Source organism: Malus sylvestris, chromosome 10, assembly GCF_916048215.2.
Source record: "Malus sylvestris chromosome 10, drMalSylv7.2, whole genome shotgun sequence".
NCBI classification, from domain to species: domain Eukaryota; kingdom Viridiplantae; phylum Streptophyta; class Magnoliopsida; order Rosales; family Rosaceae; genus Malus; species Malus sylvestris.
Window position 1 is genome coordinate 39,404,979 of NC_062269.1, and position 19,832 is coordinate 39,424,810.

The following is a 19,832-nucleotide window of genomic DNA, read 5'->3' on the forward strand; positions in this document are numbered from 1 at the left end:
AAAATTAGCAAAGAGTGTTGTGGTCTATTTTATCTGACAGAGGGACTAGGGCCGGCGGCAGAGAGAGAGAGAGGAGAGAGATGTGTGTTTGTAGAATTGTAGGGGAATGTGTGTGTTGTTATCCCTCCTACATTGTGCCTTTATTTATAGTAGTAAAGGGAGAGAAGATATTCCTTCTCCTCCAAGTAATACAAGTTGTAATAGGAAAGGATAACTAGAATCAAATCTTATCTAGGATTTACACAATCATACTTAAACTAGGAATGTTTACAACACTCCCCCTTGAGTGGGTAAATACTCAAGGTAGATTCAGCATCATGCAGAAGTTGAGGAAGTCGACTCGTCGGCATTGATTCCAAGGAACAACGCTTATTCTCAATAAGGTAGGAACTTGCATAAGTATTAAGTCTCACTAAAAAAACCCTAAGGCTATGGCAAAAACCCAAGTAGGGACAAAATCCATAGTCTAAGGAAAAATGCGTGAGAAATGCAAAGTCAAAAGAAACGTCTACAGGACGTCATCAGGGATATGACCAGCCCAAGGTGGGTGCCTCGTTAAAACCTAGTTAGGTAGCAAAAACCCAGTGGGAAAAATGCTCCTAATCATAGGGAAAAAGAGTACATTAAGATCAAGCAAGTATCTAGAAGATACTCCCCCTGAGTTTGACATAATTCCACAGAGAAATAGCAAAGTTACAACTCAGAAAGTTTACGCATACCAATTCCATGAACAAGCTTCTGAAACGTCGCCTTCGGTAGTGATTTGGTGAAGAGGTCGGCCAGATTGTCTTGTGATCGGATTTGCGTGACTTCAATCTTCTGATGCTCTTGTTGTTGATGTGTAAAGAAGAACTTCGGCGCAATATGTTTGGTGTTGTCTCCTTTGATGTAACCCTTCTTGAGCTGTTCGATGCAAGCTGCGTTGTCTTCAAAAATCGTCGTCGGGGCATTAACGGCGGGATGAAGATCACAGGAGCTTCGAATATGGCCCACTACTGCTCTCAACCAAAAGCATTTCCGAGTTGCTTCATGTAAGGCGAGAATTTCAGCATGGTTAGACGAAGTGGCAACTAAGGTCTGTTTAGTTGACCTCCAAGATATTGCGGTGCCTCCAACGGTAAAGACATAACCCGTTTGAGAACGCGCCTTGTGCGGATCAGATAAGTATCCAGCGTCAGCATAACCAACAAGGCGAGAATCAACCCGATGAGCATAGGGTGCGGCATCACTCGAGGATTCGTAGGGATAGAATAAGCCCAAATCCGTAGTACCCTTAAGGTAACGGAAGATGTCTTTCACGCCAGTCCAATGTCTGCGTGTTGGTGCATTGCTGTATCTTGCCAAAAGATTAACAGCGAAGGAGATGTCGGGTCTAGTGCATTGAGCTAAGTACAATAAAGCGCCTATCGCACTTAGATAAGGAACTTCAGGCTCCAAAATCTCTTCATCATCCTCCTTCGGACGGAAGGGATCTCGCTTTGCATCTAGCGTACGAACGACCATAGGAGTACTCGAAGACTTCGCTTTATCCTCATTAAAACGGCGCAACACCTTCTGGGTGTAGTTCGATTGATGTACTAGGATTCCATCCGAACAATGCTCTATCTCGAGACCGAGACAGTATCGAGTCTTACCTAGATCTTTCATCTCAAATTCCGACTTCAGGTGCGAAGCAGTTCTCGCGAGCTCTTCAGGAGTTCCGATGAGATTCATGTCATCGACATATACTGCAACAATCGTAAATCCGGAATGTGACTTCTTAATGAACACACAAGGGCATAGTTCGTTATTCACATATCCCTGACTAGTCAAATACTCACTTAAACGGTTATACCACATTCTTCCGGATTGTTTCAAACCGTATAGTGAACGCCTCAGCCGAATTGAGAGCGTGTTCCGGGGTTTGGAAATATTTGAACCAGTCAATGTAAGTCCTTCGAGAACTTTCATATAAATTTCCGTATCTAGATCCCCATAGAGATACGCGGTTACTACGTCCATCAGCTGCATATCCAGTTTTTCGGAAACTACCAAACTGATAAGGTATCGAAAAGTAATCACATCCATAACGGGTGAGTAAGTTTCGTCATAGTCAATCCCGGGGCGTTGTGAGAAACCTTGTGCTACAAGACGAGCTTTGTAACGCACAATTTCGTTCTTCTCATTACGCTTCCGAACGAAAACCCACTTGTAGCCAACGGGCTTCACATGTGGAGGAGTAGGAACTACAGGTCCAAACACCTTACGTTTCGCAAGTGAATCAAGTTCGACTTGGATTGCTTGTTTCCAGTTTGACCAATCAGCTCTACGTCGACATTCATCAACGGAACGCGGTTCAATGTCATCGCTCAACATGATCTCAGTAGCTACTGCAAATGCTAATGCATCGTCGACAATCATCTCATTTCTACGCCACACATCATCTAAGCTAGCATAATAGACCGAAATCTCACGATTCTCGGGAGGAGGATTCGTCTCTTCAAGGACGCTTCCATAATCTAGAATTTCCTCATGAGTTGGGTAAAATGAGTAAGCGATAGTCGGATTCACGGTAGGCTCTTCAGGACCTTGTGCCGTGGTTTTCCTCTTCCGGGGGTGTGAATCCTTTGAACCAAGGGGTCTGCCACGCTTTTGTGTAGGGGCAGATGATTGGCTAGCCGCTAATGTACGTGGATCACCAGAATTGGCGTCCCGGGCTTCCAGGAGGGTAGTCTGTCGTACATTTGGTACATCCATCTTTGCAGGCGTATTCGCAGCTGGAATATGTGATCTTGTCACGCGCGCTAGATCGGTGAAAGCATCTGGCATGCTCTGAGCTATGCTCTGGAGATCTAATATGCGCTGCACTTCAGCTTCAGACTGAGCGGTGCGGGGATCTAAATGAGACAAAGTGGGAGTCGTCCACGATAATTCGCGTCGTTCATTAGGAACGTTGACGTTCTTATCTCCCCCTAACGACGGGAAGACTGTCTCATAGAAGTGACAATCCGCGAAACGAGCGGTAAACAGATCGCCTGTCAAAGGTTCTAAGTAACGAATAATCGAAGGAGAATCATATCCGACATAGATTCCCATCCTTCGCTGAGGCCCCATTTTTGTACGTAAGGGCGGCGAGATCGGCACATAGACCGCACAACCAAAAACGCGCAGATGCGATATGTCGGGTTCACATCCGGTGACCAACTGAAGGGCACTAAATGGTTGTGTCGCAACAGGCCTCAGGCGGACCAACTTTGCTGCGTGCAATATTGCATGGCCCCAAGCAGCGATCGGGAGCTTGGTACATATGACCAACGATCGAGCAATCATTTGTAAACGCTTAATGAAAGCCTCTGCCAGGCCATTCTGGGTGTGAACATGGGGTACAGGATGTTCAACTTCAACCCCAACCGACATGCAATAGTCATCAAAAGTTTTAGATGTGAATTCTCCAGCATTATCTAATCGAATAGATTTGATCGGATAATCAGGGTGGTGAGCCCTGAGCTTGATAACCTGAGCCAACAGTTTGGAGAATGCAGCGTTCCTTGTGGACAACAAGCACACGTGTGACCAACGTGTAGAAGCGTCAACCAAAACCATAAAATATCTAAATGGTCCGCAGGGAGGTTGAATCGGTCCACAAATGTCCCCCTGAATCCGTTGTAGAAAAATGGGAGGATTCGAACGAATCTTGTCATAAGAAAGCTTAGTAATAAGCTTTCCCATAGAACATGTTTGGCATGCAATTTCATGGATCGAACCTAAGCTTCGGGTTAGTGGATGCCCGTGTGAAGTTTTGAGGATACGGCGCATCGCTATTCGTCCAGGATGTCCCAAACGATCATGCCAAAGTGTAATTTCGTGCGCGGTCCCTGTGGTAGGGCCGGCCACATAGTGGCATTCTATGGGGCGTATGGTCGTAGTATACAGACCACTCGGGTTACGCTCCATCTTCTCTAGAATACGCTTCTGGCCATATTCGTAGGAAGTTACACACATAAATTCAACTCCATTTTCTACGTGGGTTTCAGCGTGGTAATTGTTATCTCTAATGTCCTTGAAACTTAGTAACGTTCTTCCGGAACGTGGAGAATAGAGTGCCTCAGCAATGGTCAAGATTGTACCATTGGACAACATTATACGTGTCTTACCGTATCCTTCGATCAGGTTGGATGGGCCTGAGAGGGTTGTCAGAGGTGCATTTTTAGGTACGAAGTTAGTGAAATAGATGCGTTCACGCAAAACAGTATGCGTGGTTGCACTATCTGCCAGACAACTAACTTTCCCACTAGTCATACCTAGAATGAAAAATTAATTTGAATTGGTCACATGCATAAAAGTTTATAAAAACAAGTATCAATTCAAAATAATTTCATTTATTCAAGGAAAAAACTTAATATCCAAAATAAATCGCCAACTAATAATCCAAAACATAAAGGAAAATTGTTCAAAATCAACCAAAAACAAGGTGGGGTTCGGCCACAAGGTGGAATTCGGCCCCAATTGTCTTATTTTAACTGAAAAATAAGTCTATGTCTAAGATTCTAATCTTCCATAGGAGTGGTATCCTCCTGAAAATCAGAAACCTCCATCTTTGTAGTCTCCGGTTCGTCCACTTGCAGGAAGTTTGATTCAAACTTCGTACGACGAGAATGATATGCATCCACAACCTTCTTGGGAGCACGGCAAATACGGGACCAATGGTCCTTGGAACCACAACGATAGCACATATCGTCATTCATTGTGGCAGGTGCTTTGCCCTTATTCTTGAAGTTCGGGGCCTTGGGAGCGAGGTTTGGGCGCTTCTGGGCTTTGTTTCCTCCCTTGGATGGGCCTTGGCTCTGTTGACCTTGGTGAGATGGCTTCTGGCCGCCCTTACCACGCCTCTTTTGGCGTTTTGCGTGCTGATTAGTGCTATAATGTGCTTCAGGCACAGCAGTAGCCCCAGTAGGTCGAGCTTGATGATTCTTCATCAACAGCTGGTTCTGCTTTTCAGCAAGAAGTAAAACAGAGATCAAATCCAAGAACTTAGTGAACTTCTGAGCTCTATATTGTTGCTGCAGGACAATATTAGAAGCAGAGAAGGTCGAGTAGGTCTTCTCCAGGAGATCCTCTTCAGTCAAAGTTTCATTGCAAAACTTGAGAAGTGATCGGATTCGACAAACTTCAGAATTATATTCATTCACAGACTTAAAGTCTTGGAAGCGCAAGTGCTGCCAGTCGTGTCTTGCTTCAGGCAAGAATATGTCCTTTTGGTGATCGAAACGATCAGCCAAAGCGACCCATAATGCACGTGGATCCTCCTCAGCAAGGTACTCAGTTTGTAGAGCGTCATGGATATGTCTTCGGATGAAGATCATAGCAGTGGCTTTTTCAGCTTCGCCAACAGGTTTATCTGTTGCTTCTTCAATAGCAGGACGCAAGTTCTTTGCAGTGAGGTGGAGCTTCACATCTTGAACCCACTTGAGGTAGTTCCTTCCAGAAACCTCCAAAGCGGTGAAGTCGAGTTTGTTCAAATTCGACATGTTCCTATCACAAAATGGATGAACAAGATGTGGTTAGTGTAATGGAGAAAAATCAATCCATTCACATAGGAGTAGAACATACAGGTTCTAATAGACATGTATTGGTTTAATTTTGCATGAAAAACTTCGGGTTTTCATGGGTGATATATTTAAGTGAAAACTTCGGGTTTTCAAACAAGGCATGTGTATAAGAAACTTCGGGTTTCAAAGTAATTATGAACTTCAGGTTCATATATTCCTGCAGGTAAACACAAATATATATGCAAACAAATATGCAAAGAATATATGCAGAAATATTGTATAATGATAAGTGAATTAATTTATTTTTGGTCTTCGGGGCCAAATTAAAATGTGGGTGAAAATATAAAAACCCATATTATTTAAAAAAAAATTAAATAATAAAATCTCGGGGCCTAAAAATATAGGCCAAGAACCCTCGGGTGGGATTACAGGCCCACGGGGTGAGAAGAGGGGAATGGGCTGCTGTGTGCAGCCCTAAATTTTTTTTTTTTTTTTTTTTTTTTTTTCTCGGGCCGTTCCAGGCGAGCCCAGAAACTTTTTTTTTTTTTTAGATGCATATATAATTCAATGAATCACATATTTACTTTGATGCATATGCAAATAATAGTTTCAATGCATGTACATATGTAAGATTCAATTCATGGCAAATATCAAATTCACATAATTGTAGCAATTTTGATGATGAAGCATACACAATTTATGTAGAATCTAAAATACGTTAAACGTAAAGTTGGGTCATGCATCATGGTGAATGTTCATGCTATCAGGGCTTGCAAAATATCGAGTTAAAAGCCGTTGTTTGGAAAGAACCTGATTGCGTGATGATATGGATGAACTGGTTTGATGCAGAAAAAAAATCTCCAACGTCAGATTCCTAAGCGCAGCGGTAGGAGCGTGCTGATAACGTGTTGTGGTCTATTTTATCTGACAGAGGGACTAGGGCCGGCGGCAGAGAGAGAGAGGAGAGAGATGTGTGTTTGTAGAATTGTAGGGGAATGTGTGTGTTGTTATCCCTCCTACATTGTGCCTTTATTTATAGTAGTAAAGGGAGAGAAGATATTCCTTCTCCTCCAAGTAATACAAGTTGTAATAGGAAAGGATAACTAGAATCAAATCTTATCTAGGATTTACACAATCATACTTAAACTAGGAATGTTTACAACAAAGAGCACTTTGTGTGTGAATAATTTCTCTTAATTAGTGCATTTTTTTCTATACTATTATTAAGAGAAGCCTCATTGTCAACGTTTTTCTCCTTTTTTTCCTATTTTGGCCTCTTTATGTAAATATTGTGTATCAAAAGTGTTATTAAGGGAAGGCTCATTGTCAACTTTTTTTCCTATTTTTTCCTCATTATATAAATATTGTGTATCAAAAGTGAGGGTAAAATTGGAAAAATAAGTATACGATTGTCATTTTCTTAAGAATAAAAAAATGTAAAATAGGGAAAATAGGGATATGATTGTCATTTTGTCAAAAGGTACAAAATTACTATTTTACACTCCTTTTTGTCAATAGTGTGTAATAGAAAAAAAGGAAAAAGTTGACAAGGAGGGTTCTCTTAATAATATAGAATAGATATAGATAATAAGATTAGACAATAAAAACAGATGTGTCGATAACATCACTCTTATTAAAAATAAAAAAATAAAAAATAAAAACTCATAATCTGACAAGGAAGAAAAGAACTATGAAATTAAAAAAAAAAGATCTTTTGATATAGGCGCCTCAGTTTTGAATTTTCTAGATGAAACATCCATGTCTTTTAGTGATTTGATTAAACTTTTTTTTTGTCATAATTTTGGTGCTATATGCACATTATATTGTAACAAATTTCCTATAATCTAGCATTTTGATTACACTCTCCTCCGTTAGAGATAATTGTAAAAAAAAAATTGGTTAGATTCAATTTATTTTCACAATAATGCTACAATTTAGCAATAATTATCTATGGTTTAAGATATTTTCTTTCCAAAATAGTTTAAAATATTTTTAAATCCCCCAAAATCAAACGTACCGAAATAAGTTTTTTTGTTAGTATATTAAGAGAAAATAGGATTGAGAATAATATAAACGTACCAATACACAATGTGTACAAAATAAAACATACCAAAATAAAAATAACGTACCAATATTAACAATATGTATCAAATCAAACATACCAAAATTGCAAATAAACATATCAATTAATGATTTTTGTAAATTCAAACGTACTGGCAAATAATATATACGTAATGTATTATACCTAATAATAATACGTCAACAACTATGCTTAAAAAAACAACGAAAAAATATAATTTCACAAAAAATATTGAAAAAAATTACACGAAGCTTTTATGCTGATCACCAACTATTTGAAAAAAGAAATAATATTAAATGTTTGCATAACAAAAAAAAACACTGATAAAAAAAACATATTGGGAAGAAGACAAAATATAATTTAATTACTAATATTTTCACTAAATAAGAAAAAGTGCAACATGCAAATAAAAGAATAAATTCAAAAATTATTTTTAATTTTAAAAAATAAAAATAACTGTTGATCAAAGCACTTTAATTCAATTTTAAAAAGGTACATATGTTTAATTTAAATAATATATAAAAACTATGGGGATTCTAATTTTTCAAAAAAAAAAAAAAAAAGAATAAATTGCAACTTTCTTCTCAGATTCTTCTTCCTCATCAGCTCTCTCAGCGATGGAGTCCAATTTCTCACCACAATCTTCGGCTCCGTTGCCCAAATCTAGGGTTAGGGTTCTTCAAGTTATGCGATTCTCCTTCTTCTTCCTCTTCTTTCTCAATTTCGCCACCACAGCTTCCGCCTCTGTACCCCAAATCCCAAAATTCGATGCCCTATACTCCAAGCACTGCAATTCCATTGTCCCCAAATCGGACACCGATCCCTCCAAATGGTTCGTCACCAACCTCTCCATCGCCGACATTGGCTTCGGAAACGGCTACTTCTCCGGCGGCGATCAGCTTTTCGGTAACCTGAACGGCTTCAATTACCTGAGGACTCTCTCCTTTTTTGCCAACGAGGTGCGTAAAACCCTAACCGAAGGGATTTTCGAAGTCCGGTCAGTCCTGCGGCTTCGCGACTTCTACAAGGTAGGCGACGGCAACTCTACGCGCCGTAATCTGCGGTTGGTTTATCATCCGAGAAACGCGTATCGGAAGGGAATGATGAGCTTTAGGCTCAGTGGGTACTACTCAGAATCTTCAAGGAAGCTTTGTATGGTTGGAGAAGGTATGCCACAATTTTTTGGGAATCGTTTTGTCGCTGTTCTTAAGCTTAATTATCCGAAAAGTTCGAGTATTTATGATAGTTTAATCACTGGGATTTTAGAGAGTTTGGATGAGAAGAAGGATCCGAATTATTTTGAAGCTCTGAACATGTTGGCTTTATATCAGAGAACTAGCTATGAATATAAGTTAGCTGGGAAAGATAGTGAGAATGGTTGTTTGCAGGGCGGTGATGATGGCGGAGAGAATTTAAGTCTGAGAAATCCGAAGCGGGGTGTGTGTATGTTGATTGGTAATTTTCGCGAAACGTTTGAATTGGAATATGGGAGTGAATGTGGGGGTGTGAATTGTGATCCTGTTGGTGGGGATGCTGGAATTGCATCTTCCTTGGTTTATCATGTAACTCGGTGTACAGATGACAGGAATATGCAGATGTTGTTGGGTTTTTCGAACACTAGCGGTCATAATATCAAATTTCCCTTTGATCCCAAAACAACTTTCATTGCTGAAGGGGCATGGAATGAAAAGGAGAATCGTCTTTGTGTTGTTGCGTGCCGGATATTGAATTTTACAGAGTCTTTGACTAATGCATTTGTTGGAGATTGCTCGACTAAATTGACTTTGAGATTCCCAGCAAGATTGTCTTTAAGAAATAGGTCTACTGTTGTGGGGCAAATCTGGAGCAACAAAGAAGTGAATGACTCGGGTTACTTTGGTAAAATTGGGTTTCGCAGTTTGTCGGGATATTTGATGAAACTGTTAGATTACAAATATGACTATTCTGAGAACGAGTCTATCAGAAATACATGTGCAGAAAAGATGGCTGGGAGAGGCAAAGGAAAGAAATACCCTGCAGAGTTTTCATTGGACATGAAATTTGGCATGACAGTGAGAAACAGTGATGGACGCCAAGCATATGGTTATTCATCCCCTTTATTTGTGGACGATGAGCGAACTTTTGGACGCCGGTTTTGGGATAACTTGCCGCAAACAGACTCACCAATGCAGCAGAAGAAAAAACATACCCATAGCAGTCCAATGAACGTCAGCTATAGGTTGTGGTTCGCTGATTTTGATTTTCGTCATGATGTTTTCCCATCTAAAGCAGAACTATCCGCTGAAGGAATATATGATAGGGATTATGGTAACCTATGCATGATGGGATGCAGGCGTGTACCATTGAAAAATCAGACATTGATTCAAAAGGACATGTTAGACTGTGCTATTAGAATTAATGTACAGTTTTCTCCGTTGGATACAAAGAATCGTGAAAATGTCAAGGGAAGTATTGAAAGCACAAGGGGAAAGTTAGACCCTCTCTTTTTTGAACCTATTCAGTTTTCATCGAACTCAATTTACTATAACCAAGCTGCAGCATCCATTTCAAGAATCGACTTGGAAATCATTATGGTTCTCATTTCCAACACCCTCGCATGTGTCCTTATCGGATTGCAGCTCCTGCACGTGAAGAAGCACCCAGATGTTCTCCCATTCATTTCAATTGTGATGCTTATTGTTCTTACTCTGGGATATGTGATTCCGCTTCTGGTCAACTTTGAAGCAATGTTTGTGCCAAGCCACGGCATCATCCAGCGGGATACTTTTCTTGGCACTGGTGGATGGCTTCAAGTGAATGAAGTAATAGTCAGGATGTTAATGATGGTAGCTCTGCTTTTGCTGCTACGTCTTCTCCAACTGATGTGGTCCGCAAGACAAGGCGATGGAAACCAGAAGAGCTTGAGAGATTCTGAGAGGAAGGTTCTTTATGCAACTCTACCATTATATATAGCTGGCGGACTGATAGTTTGGTTTGTGTACACCTACCTGAAATCACACAGGCCTTTTCTAAGAGTCCGCAATCCCCGGCACCACCACAGGATGGCTTACCGAGTGTCTAGTCTCCACCATCTTGCTTACGACAACTACTCTCTCAGGGAGGACCTCAGCTCTTATGCCGGCTTTGTCCTGGATGGTTTTCTGCTCCCTCAGATATTGTTCAACTTATTCTTCAATTCAAGAGAAAAGACTCTGGCCTCCGCCTTTTACTTCGGAACCACCATAATCCGTCTGCTGCCTCATGCGTATGATCTTTACAGGGCTCGGACCGGTACATGGTTCCTTGAACTTCCGAATATTTATGCAAATCACAGAATGGACTTTTACTCCACTGCCTGGAACATCATCATCCCCTGCGGCGGTATGCTGTTCGCTGCCGTTGTATTCCTGCAGCAGAGATTCGGCGGGCGTTGCATTCTTCCTAAAAGATTTAGAGAGAGTTCTGCTGTATATGAGAAAGTTCCTGTCATCAGCAATGAGCAACTGTGAAGGACATAAATTTACCCAAGATTTTTTTTTTTAATGATAGAAATATAGTCGAAATTTTTTTTTTTAAAATGCAATCTCTTTTATGGTGATAATTTCAAATTTTCGGTGGTGGTGATGGAAATTTCATGTCCACTATTGTTTTGGGGGGGTTCTAATTCTATCTATTGACATGGTCAATTGGTTTAAGGCGTAAAATTATTATTATTTGGAGCTTAGACTTTGGGTTTCTAATTTCGGATAAGTTGAACTCTTTGGTTTAGGTTTCAAGTAGGATTTAGTTTAAGGCTTAAAACTATTACCATCTGACGATTAGATATGATGTGATGACATCTAAAGGGCATGCAGGACCATCAAATGATAATAGTACTATGCACCTTCAAAAATACCATGCATAGCTAACTTTGTCCATGAACGCGGATTAAAATTTAAAGAAACTTAAGTGTAACTAATGTTTTCTCAAGGGTCATTCGGTTTCTCGGCCAAAGAATGAGGAGAGCAACTTACATGAAATAAATTTACCGCCACGTGACATCCAGATCCAATAATACATCACGTGGACAAAAACTTGCACATGGCAACGAAATATTTAACAAGGGACACCACGTGACGGTAAATCCAGTCCATGAAAGTGCTTATCAAGAATGAGACTTGGATGAATTTGGGGTACTTTTCTGTGACTAAAAAGAATATAAATTCTGTTCCAGTTGAGACTTGAGAGAGGAATAGAAAAAGTGATAGGTGGGAAATTGCATTAAGATTGCTTTAAATACGCTACCTAGCATAGAACAGAAGCTACGCTAGATATGAACAAATATTTACACAACCAGATCCTTAACAACTAATCACTCGAATTACTAGAATTACCCTGCTTCATTACAAAATCTCTAGCCCGAAAAGATTCGGAGACTCGCAAATTGAACACAGGAGCATCAGAAGAGGAGGAAAGATGTGCTGATTAGTGCAGATCAGCAGCTGAATTCACCAATGGAAGAATCGTGACCTGAAACATAATGCAATCCAGTTAGATACTGTAGGGTTTACGGCGGTCATGGACTCCGGAGAAGGAGCACACAAGCACGAGTGAAAATGGAATCGAAATACTACCTCTGAACGCATCTCATTGGGACTTTTTGCCGGAAAGAATACGAGATATCTGAAGACCCCGGCTGAACGCTTCATTGAACAAGATCCTAGTCTGCATTGACTGAAATCCAGGTAACCATGACAGCAGTGCCACAGGAGCCATAACAATTACTCCGAAAATCAAATCATACAGTCGGGCCAACGAAACAATAGTATCCCACACCACCGTAGACTGCAGAAAAGGTCTGAGTACTTGAGCTATTAAGATTATACCGTAGCCAGTAGGGATGAATGCCAAGAGACTTGAGATGAAATCAAGAAAACTGATCTTAGTGAACTCAATCAGCAACACGGCTACGAGTACTAAGGCAATTATGACAGTAAGCTGAACTAGCCGGTAGTGAATGTGGTCCTTTGCTGCATATTTGTCCTGAGCATATGCTAGGACTATATAGATTCCAACAGCCACTACCATGTATATCCAAGATAACAAGTAAACAGCTATACTTGTATTTTCATTAGTAATCTTCAGTTGATACACAACACCATACTGGAAGAAGAAGAAACGAAGATCCAGAATAATTTCCAACAGCTTTCCCCAAAGACCAGTTGTTCTCAGATGATCTTGTTCCTCGTACCACCATGTTTCCCAGCTCTGTTCAGCTTTCGTAAACACACCCCCGGAATACCATAACCAGTTTATAAAATCATCAAAGTCATATACAGTTTTCAGCCAGTCAAATCCTGAGGGGTTGAACACAAATGGTGCCATTATCCACGACAATACGAGACACCAGCTTGAGATTGACATGGCAATGTAAACAAAAGTATCCGCAACAGAGCTATGAGCAGCATACACTATTAAAATGATCCCAAGCTCAATTGCCTTCACAAAATGGCTTCGAGAGTAGAGTCGATAGTTCTCAGCAAAGCTCTTGTGTTCGACCACAAAACCACGTCCAGTTGCTCGGTATTTTGCACCCCCATGAAGAATAGTACGGCCAAAGAAGTGAGTACGAGTGCCCATTGAGAATGTGTAGAAAGCTGATGCAAGCTGCAACTGCATTGTTAAGAAATCCCAAACTGCTCGAAGGAAACCCTGTTCAAGAGAGTTTTCGACAATCATTGGGAGGGCAGTGAAGAGACCTAGCTGGATAATAAACTGCTGGTTCAAGATCACACCAAGCGATTTGTTGGTGCTTGTCTTTTTTTCGATGCCACTGAGAGAAAGAAAAAGGCGGCCCCACAAGAATGAATAAACAGTCAGTATCACCATCATCGTGTTAAAGTAGAACCCAACAGTTGAGTAGAAGAATGAAAGCATTCGAAAGAAGTCCAATCTATGACCCAGCCGGTACACATCTCTGCTTAAAACCTGCTCACCGTTGCCACTAGCAACCTTAGCCTCAAACATCGAGATCTGATTCAACCCGACATCCCTCCCCTTGCCCACCTGTATATATTCATGGTGAGTCACATTGCCACCTCGCAATGTACAATTGAAGCCAGCAAATATGTCCTCGCTGATATTGATCACTTTAGAAGCCTTGCTAATACCACCCCGAGGCAAGAACCAGAATCTGTCAAACACATCTGGGTGACCGTAGTGCATTCGCACCTTCAAAGGGTTTGCAAGAACACGCTGGTTCAGGGTCACAAAACTCATCTCCTGAGCAGACATGAACCAAGCAAGAGACGACACAGAACCAGTGAAGATATTCTCACGGACACCCAAGATAGTCGGCTTCCTTATACCATAGAAGTGCTTAAATTCCTCCAACAAATTCCGCATTTTGAGTGCCTCCTCAAAATAATTGTCTTGGTTCATGTCAATGGTCTGAATTGCATCACCCCTTGTGAAGATTATGGCATGGTTCTGATTTTCTGGTTTGCCTTCCCCAAGCTTCAGTGGACCAGGCAACCTAATCCGATAGATCTCAACCTCCCTTTGCGTCCCCTGATCATATTTAACAAGGACAGAGTAATACTCAACCTCGTCCCTCCCCAAGTGAACCTCATCAACATAGGCAACTCGAAGGGCCTCATTGTCTTTCATAAGATATAAGATCTCCTCAGCACGGTAGTCTCCCTTCGCCTTGTGTTGCCCGTATACTTGGCAGGCAACCACGTATGTGAACTTCAACATAGCAATCCCATGTTCATTCCCCTTGAATAAATAACTAACGCTGCTACTTGTTCTTCCAAGTTTCCGAGAAGAATGAGTCATGCCTGACTGTATACCATCCAAACCACTACTTTGGCTTCTCAAAACATGAGAACCAACTTGCTGCGATCCATCATCCCTTATGTCCATCTCAGATGCAGTATCAAGAAATGCAAGCATCTTAAGGGCCCTATAGTAGTACATCATTCCTCTAACAGTGCGAGATAATGTCTGGCCTCTGAACGATGCCCAAACACGGAGATCCCTTGCCTTCGTTTGAAAGATTTCGTCATCATTCTCCATGCCCTGTCTGTGCATCCGTTCCATAAAGTTCGTCCACTCATCTGCATAAATCTTCTGCAGATAAAAGAGGGTGGAGATGCCATCTTCATTCTCACTTCGAAGAGCTTCTTTTCCATACAACACTTCCTCATCGTAGTATGGAGTCAGCACGCTGAAAGCCATCATTTTTTCAACATAGGGAGCACGGGGCATATTCATAAAAAGAGAATTGCTAAAGAAAGCAATACGTCGCCTCGCCTCAAGATTCATTGGGACATTGTGCATTGAGTCTCTAGAAGTGAGAATTGTATGCAGTCGACGCAGATGCCTAAAGAAGACCGCATCCTCATCATCAGGAAAGTTGACTGCCTTTTCAAAAAGAAAGTCAGCATCAGCGGCTGATCTACGAGGTGCCAAGCCTTCCATCCTCAAGGTGTCCATGGTCTTCTTCACCCTCGGGAACTCACGAACAGAAAGTTCGTACAAGGCCTGCAGAACATCCACAACCTTGCTTACATCTTTCTTTTGTTGCATTAGAAGCTCAATAAGGGAAATCAACTTAGCATGAATCTGCGGAAGCAGAGACATCTTGTATGTAACCGTGACCTTCTCAGTCTGAATACATTGATCTATCTCCATGAAAAAAATTTTAACAATGGAATTTTCTTCCGTGCCATGTTTAACAACCATGTGAAGCAGAAGATACTTGATGCTGTCATAAGCTTCAATGACAGCACACCGCCGATACTCATTCTTGCATATCTTCAACCAAAGCAACAGGTCATGTTCCTCTCCCATCTCTTTTGCCTGACTCAGAGCAAGCAATAGTTCATTGCAGAGGAGGCAACATGGCCAGCGAATAACCCTAATGTTCCAGCAATTAGGTGGCAGTTCCAAGAGCTCAAGTTCTCGATCACTAATGAGATCTTCCTCCCTGAAAGTTGTCATGATTTCATTCCATATCAAGGCAAACCTGGTAGCTTCAACTTGGCTGGATTCAGTTTTCTTGTAAGCTTGACCAAGTCCATAACGCAGTTTCAGTCTGTGGATGGCCTCACGGAGCTTCTTCACCGCCGTCACCTCAGGACGTAAGGACTCCTCCTCTGGCATAAGATTAAATTGCAATGCACTGGCAAAGAACTGAAATCTAAGCCTTAGCTGTTTTATATTTCGGATCTCGCCCAAATGTGAAAACAGCCCAATCGTTGCACCAATTAAGGATTGGTAAATGGCAAACCATATTTGCAAATCCATACAGTACATCAACACAACAGGGATCCACAAAAACACGATTGCTATTCTATTCCCGCTGCCAAAAAACAAATGTATTTTGTAATCGAAATGCTTTATGTCCAAGAGAGCCTTCGTCGGGGAAACAAGAGGCTTGATCTGCAGGAAATAACTGAAAGAGAATTTCGAGCCCAAAACTGCAATCCAAAACAATGTATACTTAATATTACTGACAAGCCCCTCCCTCAGTCCACGACCCACGAAAATCCGCGTATGAAACCACCATGTAAACACATATAGTATACTAAAATCCAACTCCTCAAGGAAGTTTCTCACCCAAGGAACTATAAATAAAACCAATGCCAACAACTCTGGGACAATGAAAACAAGTGCAGCCTCAAGAAATACTACAATCCTCCGATTGGCCTCAGCGGACCACCTCCCATCTTCATTCCTCTGAGCCCAAATCTGCGCATAAAACACAGAAAACACAATAGTCCACGTCGCAGCAACCAGACCCTTCAGCACCATCCTCACCCCAAGCAACACTGTCTCCTTGGACACCAAACTATACTGAGTCCCAGCATCAAGCACCGCCTGAAGAAGGCGAAGACCGCCCCAAGTAATAAACACGGTCAGCACCTGCACCTGATCATCCCTCCGATCCAACGCCTGCCACGGATACTCTGTCTCCTTCCATGCAACAATAATAGCAGCCTGTAAAAACAAAATCAACATAACCCAGAGCTTATCAAAGCTCCTAAACAGATTCCAAAACGACCTCTGCTCCACAAACCCCGTCTTCCCAACCCTCCGATCCTTCGGAGTAGTAGCGAAAAAGTTACTATCGAACCTAATCGGCCATTGGAGCTTCTTAAAACACCTCCTAGACCAAAAATACTCGTTTATATCATCATAATTTCGCCACGCCGAGTGGGGAGCAGTGCCATTTCTGCTGCTCTCCACCTCGGTTTTAATCGTCTGGTAAATTGGCATCACCACACTCTTCAGATACCCGCAGTCCCCGGAAACCGAGGGCAGAAATGGGCGACCTGTATCCGGGTCCGTATACTCATCAAGCACTTTGTTCAGTTCCATAGCCATATGATGATAAATATAACAAACACATTCGGGTACGAATCGAACGTTACCGGACTCACCCCAAATCAGCAGGAACAGCGCCACGTACAGCAGCTCGCGCCGAAGGTCGTCGCCGCCGCGGCGCCTGGAGAAGATGATGCTCGACTTCCGGCCCAGGTACGAGCACCAGGAGGTGTAGTTGTAAAGCAATTTGCGGCGGAACCGCTTGAGGACGCTGGGCTCGAGCGAGTCAACTATGTTCGGCGGCGGCTGGAGGCGCATTTGGGAGTTGGCGAGGTGGAGGACCAAATGCTCCCGCTGGTTCCGAACGTTGTCCATTTGGAACCCGAAGAATAGTCCCAGCCAGTCCATCAGGTCGTAGGACGGATCCCAGGGGATGAAAGGCGGCTTACGGAGGTCCCCAACGGCGCGTAGGGCTGCGGCGGCGGCGCGTACCTCGGGATAGCGGAGGGAGGGGTGGTCTGCGAGGAGGTCGTGTATGGGGATTATGTTGTAGGCCTGTTGCATCGGCTGCAGCGGCGCGCGTATCGGTCCGCGGCCGCCGCGACCTGGCTGCGGACGCTGCCGGAGATCCATATAACTTCTTTCAGATTTCAAGGCGTTTGGATTTTCGGTTTCGGTTTCATTTGTTGCTTGTGGAAGTGAGATGAAGAGACTGGGAAGCTGCTGGGTTTTTAGAGGGGTGCTGCTGGGTGTACAGATGGGTTGCTGGGTTTTTTTAGGGTTTTTAAGTAACGTACACGCAGGCTGTCGCTATTCGCTGCGGATGTTTTGATTTGATTTGATTTGATTTAATCGGAAGGGGGTTGATGGTGTGACGTGAAGACACGCGCCAGAAGGCGAGTTGTGGAGGACGATGGTAATATAGGCGAAAGTGGGGGGACTGTGGGTCCGAAGTCAGCCAACCGTGCCGGGTGGGACCCGCCACTGAATATCTCCATTATCAGATATATCCGATTCGTCTCGAAAACCGAGGGATACACGCAACAACCCCAGCAGCAGCGCACGTTCAGTGTTCTTTGAAACGATGCCGTATGGTGATTTTGAAGTTTTCTACTTTTTAGCATATCAGACGAATCCAACGGGTTTTTTTTTTTTTTTTTTTTTTTTGGTCAATAGAATCCAACGGTTATATGTCACACATGCAATGGGAAAAAATAAAAAAATAATTTTTCTTTAATAATATTTTTTATTTTTCTTTAAAAATAAGAACAACTGATTGCAAACTACGATTATCTACCTTTTTCAGGGATCGAGAAGACTCGTAAAGACAAACCTTCCTCTGATTTTTCCTTTGATAATATATTTTGAAGAACAAGAGATTTATGTAAAAGTACATGTATATTCTTCCTAACATTAAACATAAAGAAAACTTTTTTTATTAAAAAAAAAAAAAGAAAAGTAAATATGGTGGCAGGAGGGATTTTTTGGAATGTTGGAAGTGGTTATATGCTAAATATAGTACGGAGGGAGAGGCTGGTGATTTGATGCGATGGGTGGTTGGTGGCTTATGGAGGATATGGAAATGTCGTAACAACTTGGTTTTTGAGAAGGTTGACATATAACCCATTGTTGCCATACAATTGCTTAAACAACAATGGGAGGAGTGGATGATATGTGATGAAGCACATGTGAAGCCTTCTTCCCGTGGGCAGCAAGTGAGAAGACCGAACCCTCATGGGTGGATCAAGCCACCTTTTGGAACTCTTAAAATTAATTGTGACGGTGCTTGGTGTAGTCGGACGGGTATAGGTGGTGTTGGGTGGGTGGCAAGAGATTTTGTGGGCATTTTCAATGGTGCTGGTGGTATTGGCAATATTCCTTGTGTCTCGAGTATTATGGCGGAAGCAATGCGGGTGGCTTTGGTGGCTTGTGTGGAGAGAGGCTTTACCTCTATACAATTGGAGACTGACTCTCAGGTTCCTGTTGATATGATTCATGGCCGTATACAACCAGAGGTGGTCTTGGATGGTATCTAGTGGGATATAAGTATATTGAAGCAACAATTTGATGCTATTGAGTTTTCCTATACTCCTCATGCCTGTAATAAGGCTGCGCATATGATGGCATCTTATGTCATGCGTATGGGGGGTAGTCATTCTTGGGATGGTTTAGAACCAGAGTGGTTGTTTAATACTTTGACTTCTGATGTAAACATTTCGATTCGTATTTAATTTTAATCCAACCTTTGACAAACAAAAAAAATGAAAGATTTTGTCATAAATGATCGTTGAAATTTACGTAATTCACTATTTTTATCTTTTATGATATAATCTTAAAAAGAAAGATGAAAATTCTTAAGTTTTTTTTATATCCAATCGAAAGAGTTGTTTTTGAATGATGAAAATGTCCCCACAAACGTTGTATCTTTTAGACCCACCTTTCGTTCTTAACAGACACTTTATGATATTAGAGAATCTCAAATATTCAAGTTGAACTTTTACTCTAAGAAATTATACTAATTAAAGTTGGACTTTAAACAGTCCCTATTATTACAATATTATGATTTTTTTTTTTTACTTGTAAATAAATTCGATACTAGTTTATTATGTTGTCTCATCACATGTCATTTTTTAACGATGAGATATATACATTAAAGAGTGATAGGAGAACAACTGATATTAAACCTGTCATGCACAAAATTCAAATCAATACTTATAAATATAGAAAAATATTACAAAACCGTAAATTGACTATAATCAGAAGTTAGACTTGAAATTTAGTAGTAACTTCTTTTCTCATTAAATGAAGATTGTATAATAATTCATTAAAAAGAACAATCAACGACTTTTCAAGTCTTGAAACCTATAATTTGATGTTACGTTGAGAAAAAGGTCGGGTTTTCTTTTTCTCTTTTCTTATTCTCCTTTTTTATG

The 19,832-nt window shown here is 41.5% G+C and overlaps 2 protein-coding genes and 1 non-coding gene across 3 annotated transcripts; 1 reads left to right on the forward strand and 2 right to left on the reverse strand.

Moving 5' to 3' along the window:
* Positions 1–8,176: 8,176 nt before the first annotated feature.
* LOC126587197 (uncharacterized) lies at positions 8,177–11,195 on the forward strand. The gene has a single exon (XM_050252222.1). The coding sequence runs from the start codon at positions 8,226–8,228 to the stop codon at positions 11,094–11,096; it is 2,871 nt and encodes a 956-aa protein (XP_050108179.1). The 5' UTR covers positions 8,177–8,225; the 3' UTR covers positions 11,097–11,195.
* Positions 11,196–11,819: 624 nt separating this feature from the next.
* On the reverse strand, positions 11,820–17,659 carry LOC126587198 (callose synthase 11-like). The gene is made up of 2 exons (XM_050252223.1): positions 12,201–17,659; positions 11,820–12,096 (listed from the first exon to the last, which is right to left on the reverse strand). Exon 1 carries the CDS (start codon positions 17,530–17,532, stop codon positions 12,214–12,216), a length of 5,319 nt encoding a protein of 1,772 aa, XP_050108180.1. The 5' UTR covers positions 17,533–17,659; the 3' UTR covers positions 11,820–12,096; positions 12,201–12,213.
* LOC126588109 (small nucleolar RNA J33) lies at positions 14,481–14,561 on the reverse strand. Its single transcript, XR_007611333.1, has one exon. It is a non-coding gene; the product is annotated as a small nucleolar RNA J33 (small nucleolar RNA).
* Positions 17,660–19,832: the final 2,173 nt, after the last annotated feature.

What these genes read in the sequence shown, in the direction of transcription:
- LOC126587198 (XM_050252223.1), bottom strand. Translation starts at nt 17,532, where the DNA reads ATGGATCTCCGGCAGCGTCCGCAGCCAGGTCGCGGCGGCCGCGGACCG.
- LOC126587197 (XM_050252222.1), top strand. Translation starts at nt 8,226, where the DNA reads ATGGAGTCCAATTTCTCACCACAATCTTCGGCTCCGTTGCCCAAATCT.